General features: G+C 51.7%; 10 protein-coding genes across 10 annotated transcripts; 4 read left to right on the top strand and 6 right to left on the bottom strand.

Annotated features, from left to right (window-relative positions):
• Positions 1–24: 24 nt before the first annotated feature.
• AKAW2_51877S (uncharacterized protein) lies at positions 25–327 on the bottom strand (the record flags this gene model as incomplete). The annotated part of the gene is made up of 1 exon (XM_041691854.1): positions 25–327. The coding sequence occupies one exon, from the start codon at positions 325–327 to the stop codon at positions 25–27; it is 303 nt and encodes a 100-aa protein (XP_041545298.1).
• A 128-nt stretch (positions 328–455) lies between these two features.
• On the top strand, positions 456–4,172 carry CDC60 (leucine--tRNA ligase CDC60; the record flags this gene model as incomplete). The annotated part of the gene is made up of 4 exons (XM_041691853.1): positions 456–530; positions 611–3,114; positions 3,315–3,513; positions 3,570–4,172. The coding sequence occupies 4 exons, from the start codon at positions 456–458 to the stop codon at positions 4,170–4,172; spliced, it is 3,381 nt and encodes a 1,126-aa protein (XP_041545297.1).
• Positions 4,173–4,453: 281 nt separating this feature from the next.
• Positions 4,454–5,830, bottom strand: AKAW2_51875S (pyridoxal phosphate-dependent aminotransferase; the record flags this gene model as incomplete). Its single annotated transcript, XM_041691852.1, has 6 exons — positions 4,454–4,484; positions 4,587–4,799; positions 4,871–5,038; positions 5,098–5,177; positions 5,242–5,447; positions 5,503–5,830. The coding sequence occupies 6 exons, from the start codon at positions 5,828–5,830 to the stop codon at positions 4,454–4,456; spliced, it is 1,026 nt and encodes a 341-aa protein (XP_041545296.1).
• An 824-nt stretch (positions 5,831–6,654) lies between these two features.
• AKAW2_51874S (uncharacterized protein) lies at positions 6,655–8,718 on the bottom strand (the record flags this gene model as incomplete). The annotated part of the gene is made up of 2 exons (XM_041691851.1): positions 6,655–8,165; positions 8,244–8,718. The coding sequence occupies 2 exons, from the start codon at positions 8,716–8,718 to the stop codon at positions 6,655–6,657; spliced, it is 1,986 nt and encodes a 661-aa protein (XP_041545295.1).
• A 395-nt stretch (positions 8,719–9,113) lies between these two features.
• On the bottom strand, positions 9,114–10,037 carry AKAW2_51873S (telomere maintenance SDE2 family protein; the record flags this gene model as incomplete). Its single annotated transcript, XM_041691850.1, has 1 exon — positions 9,114–10,037. One exon carries the CDS (start codon positions 10,035–10,037, stop codon positions 9,114–9,116), a length of 924 nt encoding a protein of 307 aa, XP_041545294.1.
• Positions 10,038–10,474: 437 nt separating this feature from the next.
• On the top strand, positions 10,475–11,139 carry AKAW2_51872A (40S ribosomal protein eS10; the record flags this gene model as incomplete). The annotated part of the gene is given in 4 exon segments (XM_041691849.1): positions 10,475–10,479; positions 10,499–10,548; positions 10,652–10,812; positions 10,885–11,139. The coding sequence occupies 4 exon segments, from the start codon at positions 10,475–10,477 to the stop codon at positions 11,137–11,139; spliced, it is 471 nt and encodes a 156-aa protein (XP_041545293.1).
• A 304-nt stretch (positions 11,140–11,443) lies between these two features.
• On the bottom strand, positions 11,444–12,738 carry AKAW2_51871S (M20 family metallo-hydrolase; the record flags this gene model as incomplete). Its single annotated transcript, XM_041691848.1, has 2 exons — positions 11,444–12,386; positions 12,443–12,738. The coding sequence occupies 2 exons, from the start codon at positions 12,736–12,738 to the stop codon at positions 11,444–11,446; spliced, it is 1,239 nt and encodes a 412-aa protein (XP_041545292.1).
• A 1,624-nt stretch (positions 12,739–14,362) lies between these two features.
• On the top strand, positions 14,363–15,516 carry HNT1 (HIT family protein; the record flags this gene model as incomplete). Its single annotated transcript, XM_041691847.1, has 6 exons — positions 14,363–14,402; positions 14,513–14,595; positions 14,861–14,929; positions 15,137–15,229; positions 15,294–15,308; positions 15,409–15,516. 6 exons carry the CDS (start codon positions 14,363–14,365, stop codon positions 15,514–15,516), a joined length of 408 nt encoding a protein of 135 aa, XP_041545291.1.
• A 344-nt stretch (positions 15,517–15,860) lies between these two features.
• AKAW2_51868S (CRAL-TRIO domain-containing protein) lies at positions 15,861–17,807 on the bottom strand (the record flags this gene model as incomplete). The annotated part of the gene is made up of 4 exons (XM_041691846.1): positions 15,861–16,351; positions 16,404–16,503; positions 16,553–16,594; positions 16,644–17,807. The coding sequence occupies 4 exons, from the start codon at positions 17,805–17,807 to the stop codon at positions 15,861–15,863; spliced, it is 1,797 nt and encodes a 598-aa protein (XP_041545290.1).
• A 709-nt stretch (positions 17,808–18,516) lies between these two features.
• DAM1 (DASH complex subunit DAM1) lies at positions 18,517–19,305 on the top strand (the record flags this gene model as incomplete). Its single annotated transcript, XM_041691844.1, has 4 exons — positions 18,517–18,831; positions 18,889–18,940; positions 18,992–19,043; positions 19,113–19,305. The coding sequence occupies 4 exons, from the start codon at positions 18,517–18,519 to the stop codon at positions 19,303–19,305; spliced, it is 612 nt and encodes a 203-aa protein (XP_041545289.1).
• Positions 19,306–20,119: the final 814 nt, after the last annotated feature.

Here is a 20,119-nt window from a genome sequence, read left to right as displayed (position 1 = left end):
TAGCACCTTCCATTCAGACATTTCTCAAATCTTCCCTTCATTCTCTTGTTCAATTTCAAAGGATTTCGCTCTCACCGAGTATATCTCTGCCCGGTTCACTCTTGCCCCTAAAGCGTGATGACTCAAACATGCATCCTTCGCTCCAGGCATTGTACCAGAATTGTGACTCACAATTTCTAATAACCACTCCACATAAAGCCCATCTGCCATATATCGATTACCTGAATGAGGCTGAGCAATGAAGCCATCGCCCTTGATACTGGGATATCCCCATGCTCCGATACCGGATGAGGCAGGCGGTGACTCACGGACCGCCTTTTCCCACATTCGGAGTAATTCTTTTCGACCCCGCGGTGACTCCAGTCGCTCGATCTATATAACGCTGCCCTTTTCCCTCCTCGCCCTCGGGCTCATTATCTCCAGTTTGTCAGATTTATCCTTCTACATCCGGAGTCATGGCAGCCGCCGCCGCCGCTGCGTCTGCAGCTGCGCTCGAGCAGGGCACGAAAAACACTATGAAACTCGAGAATGTCTGCCTCACATGCCCCTCTTTGTCCCCCAAGAGACCCGATTTGACCTGGATTGAGCTGACCATGTATAATCTGTATAGACCGAGAAGAGAGATACCCTTATCGCCCTCGAGAAGAAGTACCAGGCCCAATGGAAGGCAAACAAGGTCTTTGAGGTCGATGCTCCCTCCGAGACGGAGGTGCCTTTCGGCAGCATGTCCGCCGCTGAGCTCCGTGAGAAGCACCCCAAGTTCTTCGGAACCATGGCCTACCCCTACATGAACGGTACCCTTCACGCCGGTCACAGTTTCACTGCTAGCAAGGTCGAATTTATGACCGGTGTTGCTCGCATGGAGGGCAAGAGGGCCCTTTTCCCTCTCGGATTCCACTGCACCGGTATGCCCATCAAGGCCTGTGCCGACAAGCTCCGGGATGAAGTCGCCAAGTTCGGCAAGAACTTCGAAGGCTACAGCGAAGAGTCTGAGGAGCAGGACACGGCCGCCGTTGCCGCTCCCACCCAGGAGGTTAAGGCTGAGCAGGAGAAGTTCTCCGGAAAGAAGAGCAAGGCCGCTGCCAAGACCGTCAAGATGAAGTACCAGTTCCAGATCATGCTGGCTATTGGTATCCCCATTGAGGAGATCCACAAGTTCGCCGATGCCGCCCACTGGCTCCAGCACTTCCCCCCTCTCGCCATTCGTGATCTCGACAGCCTGGGTGCCCGTGTTGACTGGCGCAGACAGTTCGTCACCACCGACGCCAACCCCTACTATGACGCCTTTGTGCGCTGGCAGATGAACCGCCTTCACGAGCTGGGCAAGATCCAGTACGGCAACCGTTACACCATTTACTCTCCTAAGGACGGACAGCCTTGCATGGACCACGACCGCACTGAGGGTGAGGGTATCGGTCCCCAGGAATACACCGCTATGAAGCTCAAGGTCAAGGAGTGGGCTCCTGAGATCGCCGAACTCGTCAAGGGCAAGATTGAGGACGATGCCAATGTCTACTTCGTCCCCGCCACTCTGCGTCCGGAGACCATGTACGGACAGACCTGCTGCTTCCTTGGCCCCAAGATCACCTATGGTCTCTACAAGGTCAAGGAGAAGGAATACTTCGTCGTCACCAAGCGGGCTGCCTGGAACATGGCTTTCCAGGGCTACTTCGCCGACGGCGAGAAGTTCCTCAAGTCCCAGGACCAACTGCCCCTTGTCGTTGAGGCCCCCGGAACTGCCTATGTCGGTACTCTCGTCAACGCTCCTCTTTCTTTCCATACTGAAGGTGTGCGCATCCTTCCCATGGAGGGTGTCTCTGCCAGCAAGGGTACCGGTGTTGTCACTTCCGTGCCCTCGGACTCTCCCGATGATTACGCCACTTTGATGGATCTCGCGAAGAAGCCGGAGTACTATGGTATCAAGAAGGAGTGGGCTGAGCTGGAGATCTTCCCTCTCATCGAGACTCCGACGTACGGAAACCTCACTGCTCCCGCTCTCGTCAAGCAGCTCAAGATCAACTCTCCCAAGGACGTTAACCAGCTTGCACAGGCCAAGGAGTTGGCCTATGGTGAAGCTTTCTACAAGGGTACCATGATTGTCGGTGAGTACAAGGGACAGCCCGTGAGCGCTGTTAAGGAGAAGATCCGTAAGTCTCTGTACGAGAGCGGTGATGCCTTCCCCTTCGCCGACCCTATGGGCAAGGTTGTCAGCCGCAGTGGAGATGACTGTGTTGTTGCCTACCTCGGCCAGTGGTTCCTGAACTACGGTGAGAACGACGCTGAGTGGCAGAAGACCACCCTGAACCACGTTGTGAACACCCTGAACGCCTACTCAAACGAAACCAAGAACGGTTTCGAGAAGAACCTGTCCTGGCTCAACCGCTGGGCTTGCGCCAGAACCTACGGTCTGGGTTCAAAGCTGCCCTGGGACAAGCAGTTCCTTGTCGAGAGTTTGAGTGACAGTACCGTCTACATGGCCTACTACACTATCGCCCACTACCTGCACGGTGACCGCTACGGCAAGGAGCCTGGCTCCCTGAACGTGAAGGCCGAGCAGATGATCGACGAAGTCTGGGACTACGTCTTCACCAGACGTGAGCTCAGCGATGAGCTTGTTTCCAAGAGCGGTATCAGCAAGGAGGCTCTGCAGAAGATGCGTAGAGAATTCGAGTACTGGTACCCTCTGGACGTCCGTGTCTCCGGAAAGGATCTCATCCAGAACCACCTGACCTTCTTCCTGTACATCCACGTCGCCCTCTTCCCTCCTGAGTACTGGCCTCGCGGTGTCCGTGCTAACGGACACTTGCTGCTCAACGGTGAGAAGATGAGCAAGAGTACGGGTAACTTCCTTACCCTGAAGGATGCTGTCGACAAGTTCGGTGCTGATGCCACCCGTATCGCCTTCGCCGATGCTGGTGACGGTATCGAAGACGCCAACTTCGAGGAGACCGTCGCTAACAGCAACATTCTCCGTCTCCACACTCTCAAGGACTGGATGGAGGAAGTTGTCAAGGACGAGTCCCTGCGCACCGGCCCCGCCGATGCCTTCTGGGACAAGCTCTTCGACAACGAGCTCAACGGCCTTGTCCGTGAGACCAAGAAGCACTACCAGGAGTAAGTCCCCTTTTATCCCCCTACAATCCCGCAATCACCTGTCCACATGATGTTCGCATATTCTACGTATTTGCTACTTCAGAGCCTTTCACGGCCATGAGACAAACATCACCACATGCCTGATGGACCCTTTACAAATACTCTTCGTCTTGCTTCCACTTGACTTCCACCTGGACTTTCATGAAGCTAACTACTTCTAGCACCAACTTCAAGCTCGCCCTGAAGTCTGGTCTGTACGATCTGGTCAGCGCCCGTGACTTCTACCGTGAAGCCACCACCACTGCCGGCATTGGCATGCATCGTGACGTCGTCCTCCGCTACATCGAGCTGCAGGCTCTGATGATGGCCGTCATTGCTCCTCACTGGTCCGAGCACATCTGGCTCGAGATCCTGAAGAAGGTTCGTACCTATCCCACAACTCCACTCCGTCACACCCCCACTAACACCCTATCCAGCCCTCGACCATCCACCACGCCCGCTTCCCCGAGGTCCCCGAGCCCTCCCTCGAGCTGTCCGCAGCCCTTGACTACGCCCGCTCGACCACCTCCAGCATCACCTCCGCCGAGGCCAACTTCGTGAAGAAGCTCTCCAAGGGCAAGCAGACTGCCTTCGACCCCCGCAAGCCCAAGAAGCTCAGCATTTACGCGGCCAAGAAGTTCCCCGTCTGGCAGGAGAAGTACATCGACCTTGTGCGCGAAGCCTTCGACGCAGTCAGCATCTCCTTCAACGACAAGGAGCTGAACGCCAAGGTCGGCAAGCTCGGCGAGATGAAGAAGGCTATGCCCTTCGTCCAGAGACTCAAGAAGCGTCTCGTTGTCGACAAGGAAGTCCCCGAGGCTGTCTTCGACCGCAAGCTGCCTTTCGATGAGTTCGCTGTCCTCAGCGAGATGGTTGCTGCTATTAAGCGCGTTACTGGCGCCAAGGAGCTGGAAATTGTTGCTGTCGATGAGGGTGGCAAGACTGGTGAGGTCGTTGGTACTGGTGAGAAGAGGGAGGGATTGCAGGCTGAGAATGCCGTTCCCGGCCAGCCTTCTTTCAACTTTGCCAATATTGAGTAGATGATCAAGATGAAGATGGTGATGAATATACATGATACAGATTAGATGAGATATCTTGATGGGTTTCATGTTTTCTTTTCTTTTGTTTTAGTGAAAGATCATAAAATAGCAATTTCATTGGGTTATGTTAGAATTGTCGGTTCGATTTGGTAATGCTTCGTAGTTCTGCTGTTACTGTTGGGTAGACATAGTATACTACCAACGATAGCATTGTACTCATTGCAATTTTACAGGACGAACTGCGGTTTCACCAGGCAATAAAGTCAAAAAGACTAGATCGTTCATGCCAAACTGTTTAGTACCCCGATCATCCTGTAGCATATATCATTAGCATCCTGCACTAACCCGCCTACGATATCTCAAAGTCAAGAGTAATAGAACGAGAATCGACAGACATGGTTACTTGGTACTCACCTTCTCAACCCCTCCCTCAACACGTCCTCCTCCTGCGCAAAGACAAGCCTAAACCACCCTGGTATATTTCCATGCTCTTCACATGGATGCAGGAATACTCCTGCGTCAACGAATTTCTGAGCGAGGGCGAATTCAGGCGGAGACGTGCTATTACTACTGCTATCTTTTGGAAGATAGGGTGATAGGTCGATATATATAAAGAAGCCGGCGTTTCTGGAGGGAACATTATAAGTTGCTATATTGAACATAGTTTTGGAAAAAGTTCTGGACACATCTTGACTCACCCTCCCTTGATGTAGTTAATGCCCTCCTGGGCAAGAGTTGATGTTGCAATTCGGTACGCTGAAGCAAGACTTCGTTGGCTTTTGGCAGTGAAGTTGTGGACGAAGTCTTGATCTTCGAGGATGGTGGTTCCGATTGTTACGGCTGCTGTGGAGGCGCTGTGGAGGCGTCTGTGAGCTGGGTTAGTTGACTTTTGAGTTGTGAGTCTGGCAGATAGTGGCAAACTAACAGGATTGCATTGCAGGAATGGCGTAGGGGTTTGTTCTTTGTGATAAGGAAGCCTAGGTGGAGGCCGCCGGACGCGAAGTCCTGAGATCATATGTGTTAGAGACACATTCTAATGAGCAGAGAAGGTAACGAGGTAGCGGCATACCTTGCTGAATCCGTACAACAAGTGCACCAGGTCAGGGTTGATCAGCTTCGGGGTACTGAGGGATAATATAGAGGTGAATGGAACGGCATATGGGTCTCCGGAATCGAAAACGCATGAAGCATAAATTTCGTCGCTGATCAGATGAAGCTGGTGCTTATTGCAAAACTTGAGAATCTCCGTCAGGGTTTGAACAGAATAGCAAAGGCCTAGACGTAGTGTCAACGCTACGTTATTGATAAGCAACGAAGTGGTTATCCATACCGGTAGGATTATGCGGATTCACTAGCATCAATGCCCGGATCTGCACACCTCTCGCCCGAGCATCTCTCAGGGCCAATTCATACTTCTCGACAACAGAAGGAGCAAATGCCTCCTCCACAGTGGTGTCTGCATATACCATCTGCACACCCGCTTCGACACCGTAATCAAGCTCGAATCGTCCATAAGCTGGCCTGCTGATTAAGATGCCGTCGCCTGGCTCAGCTAGGGTGAATCCAAGCATGCTCCCTATTGCAGTTGCGCCGCTGGCAACAATGACTTCTTCCGATTCAATTGGAACAATGGGATCGAGTAGATTATTTAGATGCATTGCGACTGCATTCTGTAGACGATGGATGGCATTGTTACCAGAGGTATAGGCAACTGATGCTACGTTGAACTCGACCTAAGCATGTAGAAGATATTGGTTGGGATTGCTGAGTTCCAGAGGAAAAAGAGAGAGGGTTGAATATTGACCTTGGTGTTGATGTAGTTGGCTATTTCTGCGCGCATTGGTGCCTATCTGCTTATAAGTACTTTGGAGTTGTGGCCTCAATTCACAGATAACTTACATGTTCTGCCAAAGCAAATGATATCATCCCCGTCGGATTAGTCTCTTTGTTGTACTCATGCGGTAGAGCATAGCGCCATGGAATTTTGTGCAGTTGCGCGTTATTGCTGCCTCGAAACGAGAGCATTGTCGAAAGGTTCTTTATGGGATGTGTTTATTAGCTATATAACGTTGGTATACAGCTGAAGCGATTGTGTATTGTTCGAGGAGCGGATGCTTACTATGTAGTACAGGTAGTGAAGAGGGGTTGTAGCGCAACCACAGGTGGGAATACTAGCAGGATTAGATAATAACCTAGATCTGGGAAATGAACTCAAACAGGCGAGAGACATGCAGGTTAAGTTGGGAGTGAGAAGGAAGGAGGAAGAATGAAGAGGGAAGAAGCCCACGTGAAAGAAGGCAGTGGATGATAAACTAATAATCTGCTCACCAACAATCGATGATCTATTTATACATCAACCACCACCACACCACCCCAATCATTATAATACAGCATTGTTTATCCCTTTCTAGTATACACCGTGAAACACCAATCGCTATGCAAATGATATACTATACAAGGTCATCCATGCTGGAAGACCGTCTCAGCTGTGCCGGGCTCGCTTCTCCAGCCCAATGTTCTGCCGTCCCCGAGGTCCCTTCGCGCGGTTGTCGGCGACCTTCTTCGCTTCTATGAACTTCCAGCATTCAATGGGAGGACGAGACCCAACATGGCGGCCGTGCGGAGTGAAAACTTCCACTTGAGGGAAAGACTTTGACGTCTCATCCTCAGCATTGGACTCCTTCGCGGACTTGGCTCGAACTTGAACTGTAAGTTCAACCCAGCCGCATCCTTCGATCAAAACATCGGTCGACATTACTTTGTATGGTAGAGACGGCATCTTCATATGCCCATCTTCAACCGCCTTGGCGATAGACCTGGGGAGGTGCGAATGAGTCACGTCCCATTTCAGGTCGAAAACGCCTGCAGACGAGATGACCTGACCGGTACCTTCTCTGGCTATGTTGGTCTTGGGATAAGGGCGCTGCTCCGTTTGCATTTCAATAGCCTTTTCGGTTCTGGTGAGATGCGATTCAAGCGGGACGAAGCAAGCTGCCATCACGACATCCTCAGGGTTCGTCGGCGTAATTCTGACGAGACCTCCTCCGAGAAGTAGTGATTGGCCAGGCTTGATCGAAAGGCGTTCAGGCTTCTTCCTCTTGGTCATGATCAAATCGCGTTTAAATTCATCACGGACATGGTCGGCCAGCTCGCCACGCTCGAGCCCCGGCAGATCAATCATCTCGCCCCTTCCACGGCCAAACGGGATACGAATAGGTGATACCGTCGTGCCGGGTAGAGAAGAGACCACAGGGAGAATAGGATAGAGATCCTCTCGAGGCGCAGGGGGTAGAAGTCCCTCTGAATCAATAGCAGAAGTGTCATAGTGGGTAGCGATTATGGACTCCTCCTCACGAAGCTCAATCAATTCCGCAATCTTCTCGAGATTCCTCGAATCCTTGGGAAAGCATGCCTCAATAAAACTGCTTTTACCAACGTTAGCCTTCCCAATCACCCAAATCCCACCCCCATGCTCCCTAATCTCCTCCTTAACTTTCTTCGTCCACCATCCCCGCTGAGCACTTATCATATGCACATTGCCCAAGCGGAATTCCTCATGCGAGAGTCCAAGCGTATCACGAAGCACAGACCGTACATATTCCATCTTCGAATCAACCTGCTCCTTCGTAGCGGCCAACAGATCCGACCGATTAATAACGAAACTAATAGTCGGCAGCTTCTTCCCGCTCTTATACTTATAAGTCGCAGAGCGCCGATTCTTCGACCGCGGATCCATAATCCCCAGCGTATCGTAGATCTCCTTCACAACAGACATAGGGAAATCCGCCGCATCAACAACATGATAAATCCGATTATGTTTATGAGGCGACTCATCCAGATACGCGCGAAGGGATTCCATAGTCGGCGAAATAGCAGGAACGGCCTTGTTATGATGCAGCAGATCATGGCATCGATCGCAGATTTGTACCGGGGCTTTCGACTTCTCCAAATACTTGCCAGCAGTATCTGCCGCTTTCACCAAAGAAGCACCAACTGCACAACAAGAACCAGTCAATTAGTATATGAACCAAAACCACCATCACAGAACAGATAGAGAAAATAATCACTCACACTTCGGCCTCGGCACACTCCCCCCAACATCCGTAAGCTCCAGATACTTCTGAATCCGATCCGCCGCCTTCTCCCCCTCAGCCTTCAATCCGGACCCTTCTTCCCCATTTCCCTCACCCTCAACAACCTGCTTCGTCTCAGACAACAGCTTCCGCGTCTGTTTCCTGGTCTTCCCATAATACCCAGGCTCACTCGGCTCGACAGTCTGCGCATACGCACCGCATCCGGGACAACATACGGGGAGGACGGCTTCTTCAATTGTTGGTTCAGGAGCCGGGCTTGCGCGGAGAGGGATACTCGTGGAAAAGCTGCGTAGCTGGACTGGGACATCGGTGCGAGCTAGTATTTCCGGACGGGAAGAGAAAATCGCGGTTGTCGTTCGCAGGCACGGCTTGCGGAGGCGGGATATTTGTAAAGGGGCTCGGTGGTACGGTAGGCGCCCTCGTGGGATTATGCGCCCGAGGTATGGCGACATGGTGGTTGAGGTTTGGGGATGTTGGAGAGCTCGGAGGAGAAATGCGATGAAAGTCTAGTTCTAGTTGGTACTGATAGCGAGTGATAGCGGCGATAGCGTTGGTGGTCCGCGCCGGCGGCCGGAAAAAAGTTGCTGTGGCGAACTGACTAGGTGGTTCTACTATAGCTAATATGGGTATTGGGTGCTGTTGGTTTATAAGATAATGTCAAGGAGAGGTGGTTCTTGTGAAGAATATTATTTTTCATGAAATCTGTACACTAGCGATGAAGCTTGAGATGAAATGACCGTGCTTCGCAAACCCTGATATCAATAACGAGCTAACGACATGAAAAACAACCAGAACCGTAGACCATACGCCGTAATCGCATGAAAAGAAAACATTGATCGGTATTCAATCAAGCTTTCGCTTTTCCCTTCCCCTTAGGATCTTCAGCCTCCTCCTCTTCCTCCGAGTCACTCATAAACTCATCATCCTCATCAAAGCCAATATACCGGCGAGGTGCCGCGTTGCGAACCGGTTCAGCCGACGACGGTCCAGGCGCATCCTCCATCTCCTGCTCATCATCACTTTCCTCCTCAGAGCTAGAGGGCGTCTCCTGACCACTTCCCTCACTCGGGCTAGCACTTGTGCTTGATCCGCCCAGAATTGTATCGCGCAAGTTATCCGTCCACATACCATCCTTCATAGCCATAAGAACCGCCTCTCTCGCCTTCTCATTCATCTCATCCTTGTCCTCCATCCACTGACCATCAATCTTCTGCTTGCCACCTCCGTTCTTCAACTCCTCTTGACGTTTCTCCGCCGCTTCAACAACAGCCTGCCACCGGCGCCGACGCTCCTCCTTCTCCTTCTTGTCCATCTCCGGCTTGAGAGCGAGGTACTCGGCCAATGCCTTGGCTTCGTTGACTGTGCGTAGACGACGGCCATCGAGGTTGCGGCTGGATCCATTGTCGTCGCCTTGGTTGCGCTTGCGCTTGCTGGACATGCGCCCACCGGCGGCACGGAGCTGGGATCCGAAACCTCCCTTACCACCGCATAGGGGGGCGCTGAGGCGGAGGGGGAGGATGGAGGTTGTGGCGAGGTTGTCATTGGTGCTGATGAGGTAGGATGCGATGGATTCGGATGAAGGGAGAAGTTGCTTGTTGCTGGTTGTTGTCAAGACCAGACGATTGAGTGGCAGAGAAGGAGGCAGGTATGAGGCGATTTTGTCCGTCAGGTCAGCGACGCTGGATGATGATGGTAGCGCGAAGGAGAGTGTTGATGGAAGTGAGAGACCGGGAAAGGTCGACAATAGGACGTTGACGTTTTGGGACGCCATGATTGTTGGTGATGTCGCAGAGACCGTCAGTTAAGCAGTGCGTATATACCGAGTACGTGAAGCGCTGAGACTGTTGCTGCTCTGGAGATGATGGATTGCAGAGGAGAGGCGCAGTTGACTTCATTCAGGATGCGGAGGAGTTCCCGATAAGGCCATTGATGACTAACAGGGAAACCACCTCTTTGTAGCCTCAGGCCAAAACGCATCTTGCACGTGACGCAGCTTATCCGCCTAGCGGAGCGATTAGGGCCCCAACCCTGAAACCGCTTCCCGATGGGGAATTACCGCACTTTTTTCTCGACCGCAGCCGCTCCACTCACATCAACTACATTTAAACCACCCTCTTCGCGCGTTGTCAAGGCGATTCCCCGAAGAGCGCTAGGAACTCGCGACAATGTAAGTGATGCACCTAATATCGGCCATTGATATCATATAGGATGATGTAGCTAACCCTGATTCAGGCTTATCCCCAAGGAAGACCGCAAGAAGATCCACGAGTACCTCTTCCGCGGTATGTGAACACCTATATCGAGCGACCTTGTTTCCCCGAAATGTTGCGCGACGGTCGATCGATCGATGATGGATGAATCAGTCATGCTGACGGTTAACAATAGAGGGTGTGCTCGTGGCCAAGAAGGACTTCAACCTTCCCAAGCATGGCGACATTGACACCAAGAACCTCTACGTGATCAAGGCCTGCCAGTCCCTGACCTCCCGCGGTTTCGTCAAGACCCAGTTCTCGTGGCAGTACTACTACTACACCCTCACCCCCGAGGTACGTTTTCTTCCATGATTATAGCTGGCGCAGGATACGATAAGGACGGATTGTCTGACTGGTTTGATATAGGGTCTTGACTACCTCCGTGAGTGGCTCCACCTCCCCGCTGAGGTTGTCCCCGCCACCCACATCAAGCAGCAGCGTTCCCACGCTCCCCCTCGTGGCATGATGGGCGGTGAGGAGCGTGAGCGTCGTCCCCGTGCTCCTCGTGAGGGTGGCTACCGCCGCCGCGAGCAGGAGAACAAGGAGGGCGGTGCCCCCGGCGAGTTCGCTCCCAGCTTCCGTGGTGGATTCGGCCGTGGCCGTGGTGCTCCCTCCTCCTAAGGGGTGTCGCCTGCCGGTCTTCCAAGGGCTTAATGGGATCGTTGCCGGTGTGGCTTGAACGACTTTGAAAGAAGTCGGGAAGCTGTATCGTGCACGTCCTAAAAAAGAAGTTATGCCAAGCTACTGTTTCACAGTTATGATATAGTTAGGATTAATGGCATGATTTCATGATTTCATTTTATTTTCTATTTCGTAAGATAAATGGCGGCTAAATTTGCTGCTTTATACATGCGGTTGATATATCAAAAGGCAATGTCGATATGTATGCAGAGGCGCAACTATAGGCACCCGCTGTCAACACAGCTCATTTCGAGAACCTCTTTCGATCATAACGGATCACTGCTTGCAAGATGACTGATGCACCTGTTGCGCAGTCATCTGCGGAGCAGAACTCCTCCGGGTGATGGCTCAGCCCATCTTTGCAGGGAACGAAGATCATGCTGGTCGGCACTCTCTTGGAGGTGAAGACACTATCGTGGCCCGCCCCGCTCATGATTGTCCGCATGAGGGACTTAGGCTCCGCAGCATTAACGTCCGAAACGACAGCCTCCGCGGATTGCTGCACGCACTCGATGCAGTCAGGGTGGAACTTGACAGCGGGCGAATCGAAGTCAAGGGTCCACTCTACGCGGCAAGGCTTGCCAATACCCTTACCCTCTTCTGCGGCGATCGAATCGAACTCCTTTCTCAATTGGTCTTCTACAACCTGGACCAGTTCGCTTTCTGGGCCGCGAATGTCGAGAGTGAAGCTGACAGTGCCGGGAACTGTGTTCACACTGCCGGGCTTTGCCTCTACAATTCCAACGCTAGCCAGACAGCCGTGGGAGGAGGCAACCTCACGAGCACGTACCATCATACGAGCAAAGGCATATAGGGCATCTGCACGGTGTTCGAACGCGGTAGTACCCGTGTGGGTATCTCTGCCAAAGATCGTGAGGTGGAACCAACGGTATGCCTGAACGGCGGTAACGACACCAACGTGCTGGCCTGCAGAAATAAGATGGGGGCCTTGCTCGATGTGTAGCTCGAAGTGGGCCGCCATGGGTGTTTGCTTGTATGAGCACGGGACACTTCCGAGATAGTTGATCTTCTCCAACGCAGACTTCATAGACTCTGGGGCAGAAGATGCGGTCGGGAGAGACGCGACTGTTGGGACTTCTTTAAGCCCATGTGCTCGTTCGAGGGGGATGCATTCTGCCCAAACGCCAGAAGACACCATGCTAATGGGGAACCGGGCACCCTCTTCGCTGTGATAGTGTTAGCGATGTGAGTTGAAGCAGAGTAATAGCAATCCGGGCCATACTTTGTCCAGTTGACAACTCCAATTCCACCTTCCGTCTCCAATCCCATTTCGTCAATTACTTTCAGCGTTTCAATACCGGAGAGCACACCCAGAATTCCATCATACCGGCCACCTGTCGGCTGCGTATCCAGATGGCTGCCAATGAAAGTGGGTGGGACGTCAGTCCGTCGTCCAGGGCGAACAGCGAAGATGTTACCCATTTCATCCACCGTGACCTCGCATTTCAATGCCTTTGTTGTCTCAATGAACCAGTCCCGTACTTGCTTGTCCTCCTGCGACAGCGCGAGTCGCTGCATGCCAGTGTCTGTGTGCCCACTGGATTGCTGTTAGACCAACTCTCGATCCATGGCAAAACGCAGGCCATTGGGTATGTCAAGCGGCTCCTTTGCATAAACCCAAAAGACCGCTTGTAGTGATTCAAAAGGGTGTTACAGTATCACTTACTCTCCCCAACGGATGCCATATCCCCACTGACAGCTATGATGGAGGTCCTTCGCCAAACGTTCTTTATTGGCCCTGAGAGCAGAGACCTCAGCCTCGGTTAGCTCCGTAGACAGCATGGTATGAGTCGTGGTAACTGAGAAGGCTCGACGTGGAGGCGTGATTGCGGGTTTCGCAAAGGCTGATCTTGTCTGCTTGAATAGGATCCCAGTAAACCTGGCAGCAGATAATCTTTGGTAGCAGATGAAGGCCATCTTGAGCCGAGTGAGCGCCCAAGGGGGGCTATATCTTGTTCAATGGTCTTATTGTTGGAGACCCTTCCAGATAAGACGGCCCAATCGACAGTATGATAAGATAGCTGGGTGGGGTTGAGCTGGGGTCTCGGGCTTTCCACCGAATCAGACATCCGCAAATTTGGGTGACGATGGAGCGTTCCCTCATACTCCAACGGTCTTGGCCGCTTATATAGGAAGGTACAAGAGTAGCTCGGCAATGGGCGATTTTATTGATGATGAGGGGTAGGGAAGGCCTCCAGCTAGCCTGTCTGATTACCGATTGACAGGGCGTGGAGCGGTTGTAGTAGTGGGTTGACCAATGCACGACGGACCAGCCATACGGACTGTAACCTTGCTAAATGACGGATTGAATCGTCTATGCTATCCGGGCGAAGTTAGTTCTCCTTGTAGGCTTCAGTGCCATGTTCATTGCACGGTATAAGTTTCCGAAGCTGCGAGTACCTGGTGGCTAAGAGGACGATTGCATCCACCCAACGATTCAAACAACCGACATGTACTGCTAGAGACACAAGGGGAAGGGTTTCCGCTTGCGGAAGACTCAATCAGTGCCTGGGAACACTATACAGGACAAGTGCTTCAATTGACTGAAGAGATACCGATAGTCATCAGTAGTGGGTTTATGAAGACAATGTGTTTCTGGTAGCCGGCAACCATGTGTTTGTTTCCCTTAAGCGTTATGGACTTGGTCGAATATAGCCAGTTACGCACACGCACCCTTAACGGCAAAGCAGACGCACTATTTTCTCAAAAACTACCATAAAAGGGTGTAGAAAGTTGCAAGAAAAGACGAACATAATCTACTTAGATCATACAATAACGACCAAGAAAAAGAAAAACAATAAAATCGACAGCTGTGTCGATGGGTGATTCCAAAGATTGATGAGAGGAGTCTTTTGGGCAAACCACGGCCATCTCTGGTAAAAGGCAAGAAATGGGTTCTGAGCTAGTTTGTCCCACTCCTCGCAGATTCTACCTTAAACTGCTTCTTATAGTACCTTCCGGCAGCCACCCCCCGCAAGTTCGAGACCTCGCCGGCGCGAACCCTTTTTCTTCCCTCAACTTATCTTTTCGTCTTCTTCCGCCTTGCGATTGCTAACCCCGCATTCAGTCATTGCGACCTTCAATTCCCCTCAGACATTACATTGATTGCCATCAACGTATATACTCAACCTCGTCACACAAAATGTCTTCCGCTGCCTGCATCTTCTGCAAGATCATCAAGGGTACGGTGCCTCCTGCCTCTGCACACCTACAAATACTATATATTCTTTGTTCTCCAACTGCGCCCGCTGGTAGCAGTGATCCGATCCGGCTAACCCGACGTAAACAATAGGTGATATCCCTTCTTTCAAGCTCTTCGAGAGCGACAAGGTCTTTGCCTTCCTCGATATCCAGCCTCTTAGCCGTGGACACGCTGTAAGTGTTGCCGTCCCTCTTCTATGAATTGCATACATACCACCACTTCAAATATACCCCCGCACGACATGGACATGTCGCATTCTGCTCCCAACCTCGAGACAGACAGTCGACAGTCCCTCAAAACTAACACTATATCCACAAATTCCACCCCAACACTTCAATTCCAGACCCTCAATAAACCCATAACCTCCACATACCTCTCCCCCCAGAAAGACAAAACCAAGAAACCAAACCAAGCTAACATTCCACCCCCGAACCACAGCTCGTGATCCCCAAATACCACGGTGCCAAGCTCACCGACATCCCCGACGAAGATCTTCAGGAAATCCTGGTACGTAGATAGCACCGACATGCACACGTCTGGAATAAGCTCAGGGCTCGATCCGCATGCTTTTATAAGGTCCCGCCTGATCGAGGACCCTGCGAGCACTTACCCCCCTCCCTCCCTCCTCCTCTTTCAGTCTTCCCCGCAGCTACCTAGCTAGCTAGCCACAGGAACGAACAGATACTAACAAGGAATCTTCAACAAATCAAACAGCCCGTCGCAAAGAAGATCGCCAAGGTCACCGGCGCCGAGGACTTCAATATCCTCCAGAACAATGGTCGCATAGCGCACCAGGTTGTTGATCATGTAAGTTGATATTCTTTTATGGATATTGGAGGGGGGAATTAATGCTAATGTTTGGTGTTTTCAGGTTCACTTCCACATGGTATGTCATCACAAACCTCGAGAAAGAGCATATGTGACTCCGTCACGGTTCATGATGATGCCATTGGTTACTTTCACTTGCTAACATGATGCTGGAACAGATCCCCAAGCCTAACGAGAAGGAAGGTCTCGGTGTCGGCTGGCCCGCTCAGGAAACCGATATGGATAAGCTGAAGGCTCTGTTCGAGGAGCTCAAGGCTAAGATGTAAATGTGTATGTAGTACGGATATAGCAAGTGCTACGGCTGCGTCTATTTACATACCATGTGCTATTAGTATCAGTTCTACTTTCACAATCTCAATATTCGTAGGGTACACACTGTAAGCTATGATACAGACGATGATAGCCAACTTCTGTGGGAATGCATCTATCAAGAAAAATCCATTGCTCCATTCGAAACCACCAACAAAAACCGCAATCCAAGTATACATGCTCCATGACAGACAGGTAGAAGCTGTATGTACATGCTCTCACGATGTGAGCGTTATTATGACAAGTAGTCCTCTATCAACACACTCTAACAGTCTATCCTCATACCAAGGCCCGGAGCGTATTACTCGGCCTTCTCGTCGTTAAGTGCGTTTCCCTCGACCTTGCTCTTCGTGGGATAGAACTCGATCTTACCCTCACCTTGGATGACATCTAGTCTATCGTACAAGGAGGTGGCCCGAACGTATGGGTCAAGCTGCCAGTATTGGACCCTTAAGCGCTCGATCAGGTCCTTTCTCTTGTCCACCGCCGCCTTGACGGCGCTCTCATCCTTCTTCATCGTCGAAGAAATCCACTCGATGGTGGCGCCTTGAAGCTCCTGCGCCAGCTGCTGTCTCTCGGCCACCATTTCGTCCCGCTTGGTTGTGTCCTCCTGAAGCTTGTTCTCGTCGGGTTGAGGCTCGACATACTTGTAGGCCCAGTTCTCGTCACCTTCAAGTTCTTTCATAATGCGATCTTTGGGAATGAACTTCTCCAAGTCCTGGACATTCTTGGTGAACTGGATCTTAGAGGCGACCACAGGGTCGAGCCAGCCCTTAATGATGTTCCAGATACCTGCAATCGAAGTTAGGGGAATTCCCTTGGATACCAAATCTGGAGAACTAACCTGAGAAGATCCAAGGAGCCTTGTGGATCAGAACAACTCCCAGACACTCCGGGTAGTTGGCTTCGAAGCACTTGATCATATACTTCACCGGATGATAGTCCTATAACATATCAGAGATGGAATCTGTTGGCAGTTGACAGAGTGCTTACCATGTTTGCTAGGGAGAAGTCGGTCATGTCGAAGACAACACACTATTACCCGTTAGTGCATGATACTCTTACTGTGAGGGTGTATACTCACAGCTGTTTCGACTGGAGGTGCAAGCATCATCCGAGCGGTCTCAATTGTGTACACAGTGAACCGGTCCAAAGCTTCTGTCTCCTGGTCGGCGGCCTTGTGCAAGCGCACTCTGACGACGCAGATCGGCCGGCCAAGCTTGTCCACGCCATGGAGGAAACTCTTGCCCATGCGCATCTGCAACAGGAAGTCTTCACCAGCCTTCTTCTCGGCAGGATCTGAGCTCTGGGATTTCTTCAGAGCACTTTGCTCGCCATTCTGCATGATGTCCTCGTCCAACTTCACATCCAGCAGTCTCCAGCGAAGCGTAGAGATCAACATGACCAGAGCCTTCTTGACGTCCCACTTTCGCGCGCGCAGGAAGCGCAAGAGCAGAGAATCGGGATTGTCATGCTTGACCATATTCCAAAGAGTCACCCGGATCTCCTCAGGCTTCATATCCACAAGCGCCTGCTGGAACTCCTTCGATTGGCCATACTTGTCATCTCCATCGGCGATGCTGATAGAAGCGAGACTCGAAGCGATCCCGTTGGTCCCCTTGTCGCTAGCGCTATCTTCCTCCTCATCCGTGTTGCTCCGTCCGAAAAGACCGAACCTACTCCGCTTGGGCTGTTTCTTCTTATCTTGGGGTTGGCTTGCAGCAGCAGAGTCGCCGTTCTGCTGCGGAATCTGTTCAATAGCATCCAAATTGACTCCACAGACCTTTAGCAGCAGAATCCAAAGCTCTTGCAGCTTGGCTTCCTGCTCTGGTGTGAGATTCCCCACAGTCCCGGGTGGTAGATCCATAGGCATTGTCTTTAGGGTTTCGATGACGCCGAGAAAGGGTACTTGCGATTCTTGTAAAGGTTCGAGTGAGTCGGAGATCGTAGGAATATCACCTCCCGACTTGCGGTATTTATCCTGCAGCCAGGCTCCTGCTCCGATAAGAAGTAGGGTGAATGTGACTGACCAGAACGACGCAGCTTCCCTCGGTTTGTAAGGTTGAGACAACGGCGAAGTGGAGAAGGGTCGTCTGAAGGATCGAGACCAAATCAGAAGACTTTGATTAGAGCACCGCGGTGGGAAGATCTGTGCAGGTCCTGAATGCAGGAGTCTGCCCGACGCGAATTTGATGGAATTGGCCGAGGATGGAGGTAGACGGCGGCGCAGGAGGGAACAAGCATGCATGTGCTTATTCGTGAGGGCCAGAAGGCGATTGGAGAAGGACGAGTCAAATCCCAAAAGCAGAGATGCCGGCTGTCTTTTCCTAGTGTCCTCGTGAGTGAAATGAGAGACGAAGATCCGAGCCTAAATTTCCAGCCGGAAATAATGCGGGGAAGGAAGGCGAAAGGGAAGGAGGCGAAGAGAACCTAAGCGGACGGTGCAGTTCGCTTGGAACCTTCACGGATTCAAGGTTCAGCTGCAGGAGACTAAGGGGAACTCACAGCGGTTGGATGCGGCAATGATGGGGAGAGGAAGATGAAGCAAGCGAACAGGATGGATTGCCAAGTCTCTTATTTTTGCCCGTCCGCAATCCAATGATGATAATCACACCAGGGGTCCCTCCGGACTAGACGGAAGAACTAAGTAAGTCCTAATTATAGGCTGATTGGACCATTTTGGGTCACAGTGGCGCCCCCCAGGCAGCAAATCTGCAGACACCTGAGGCAGGGAAAAGGAGGGTCCAGTGACTCGGCCTTGCCTAAAGCGGGGATCAACATCAACAAACCCAATCTTTCGCAACTCCTTCATACACAACTTGAAACACAACTGCGTCAAGTCACATATTTGTGACAGCTTTTCTTCTATACCGCGCTTATTCCTATTCTGTCTTATCAGTGTCTGTCAACGGGCTTGGTTGCAGCCTTCAATTTGGGTGCACAGTCTCAGAATCGTCATGGATGCTTTTGCCCGCTCATCGTCTCGCCCACGCCCCTCGTCGCGACCTACGACTCCCTTAAGACCCAGTTCCCGGTCATCGATCCGCGAAGCTCATGGCTATGGCAGCAGTATTGGTATGGCAGGCTACACCCAGCCTGCCATCAATGCCTTGGAACCCCAGTTTGCAGAGCTTGCAGACTCCATGGCCGACCTCGAGGCCAACTTCATGCACCTTCAGCTGATGCACGAAAGTTTGACTCGGTTCAGTGAGAGCTTTGCCAGTTTCCTCTATGGATTGAACATGAACGCCTTCTGTGTGGACTTTCCGGAGGTAATTGCGACTGAAAATAGTGGCTGTCTTCCCTCCTAAGCTGACGATCGGATACAGGCGCCCATTCCAGAGTCTTTCCGGAGAGCCAAGCAAGCAGAGGCACAGAGTGGTATGGACGCAGCTATGTAAAAGGAAGATCCAACACTGATAGCACGGATAGAAGCCGAAGCAGAACAGCTGAAAGCGACCACTGAAGCGGAGATGACATTCATGTGAGTCTTGATTACTCCCCGGGCTAGTTGTTGATTGCTTTCCTCATACTAACAACATGATGCACTTAGGACTACGGACACTTCTTTCATCGAACATCCTTCGAGCACCGTTCCCTCCAAACCTTCGGCCAAAATCCCGGCCCCGTCGCGTGGCACCACCAGAGGATCCACGCGTGGTTCGACAAGCAGTCGTTATGCGACACGGGGCGCCAATCGCGGCGCCCGTCCAAGCGCATTGCCCCGCGGACGAGGATTGCGGTGAAGGCAGGAACCCGGATGGTAGAAATTTTCAACAGGGCGCAGACGGTTGAGCATGGAGAGGCACAAAGACTTGCGCGAAGGGAACGGCCTGCTATTGGCAAACCATAGAGGATCCCTGCGATTCGCAACGCGCCCCCAAACCTTGAAAGAAACCCCGTTCCTGGAAGAACCTACGGCGACGATAGCATTCCGTAACACGAAGCCTGCCGAGCGGCCTGTCCGATCTCAGCGGCTCGGATCTTTCTGAGGGAAGTTCTGGCTAGCCCAGGTGGTAAAGTTAGGGTAGGCTGGAAATCTCCAGTCTAGTGCCCACAACTATTTCAGAGCCCGGAGAAAATCTGGTCACGTATATTAGCATTACGTATAATGATGAAAGCGAAATATTCCAAGTGTTGAAAGTGGGTGTCCTTGCGGCTCGAATAAGCGTTGTAGGACCATCGCCCGTCCCCAGAATGACCCACCCCGGGGTCAATGGGGAAAGACATCATCAAGTATCAGATGCCCCATCTTGATATTTGAAGGCGCACGGCCATAGTTTGCCAGTATATACAATGTTGGGTGATTTGTCGACGGACATAATGAATGCATAAAATGGAAATAAAATAAAATAACCCGGAAAGCACAACCAAGTAAGGCAGCCAAAGACGCCAAAGCAAAACGATCTCGGATCAAATGCAGTCCCGGTTTCTTATCGCCCGGAGCCGCGGTCGACCCTGGCGAAAAAAAGATCTGTCTTGCATCCAGCGCCCACCGTGCCTGTCTTCACGGGACGATCTCCATCCGTATACATAATTGACCTACCTGTGTATTGTATC

This window comes from Aspergillus luchuensis, chromosome 5 (genome assembly GCF_016861625.1).
Source record: "Aspergillus luchuensis IFO 4308 DNA, chromosome 5, nearly complete sequence".
In the NCBI taxonomy this organism is placed as follows: domain Eukaryota; kingdom Fungi; phylum Ascomycota; class Eurotiomycetes; order Eurotiales; family Aspergillaceae; genus Aspergillus; species Aspergillus luchuensis.
Note: the sequence above shows the minus strand (reverse complement) of the source record. Positions and strands in the feature narration are given on the sequence as shown.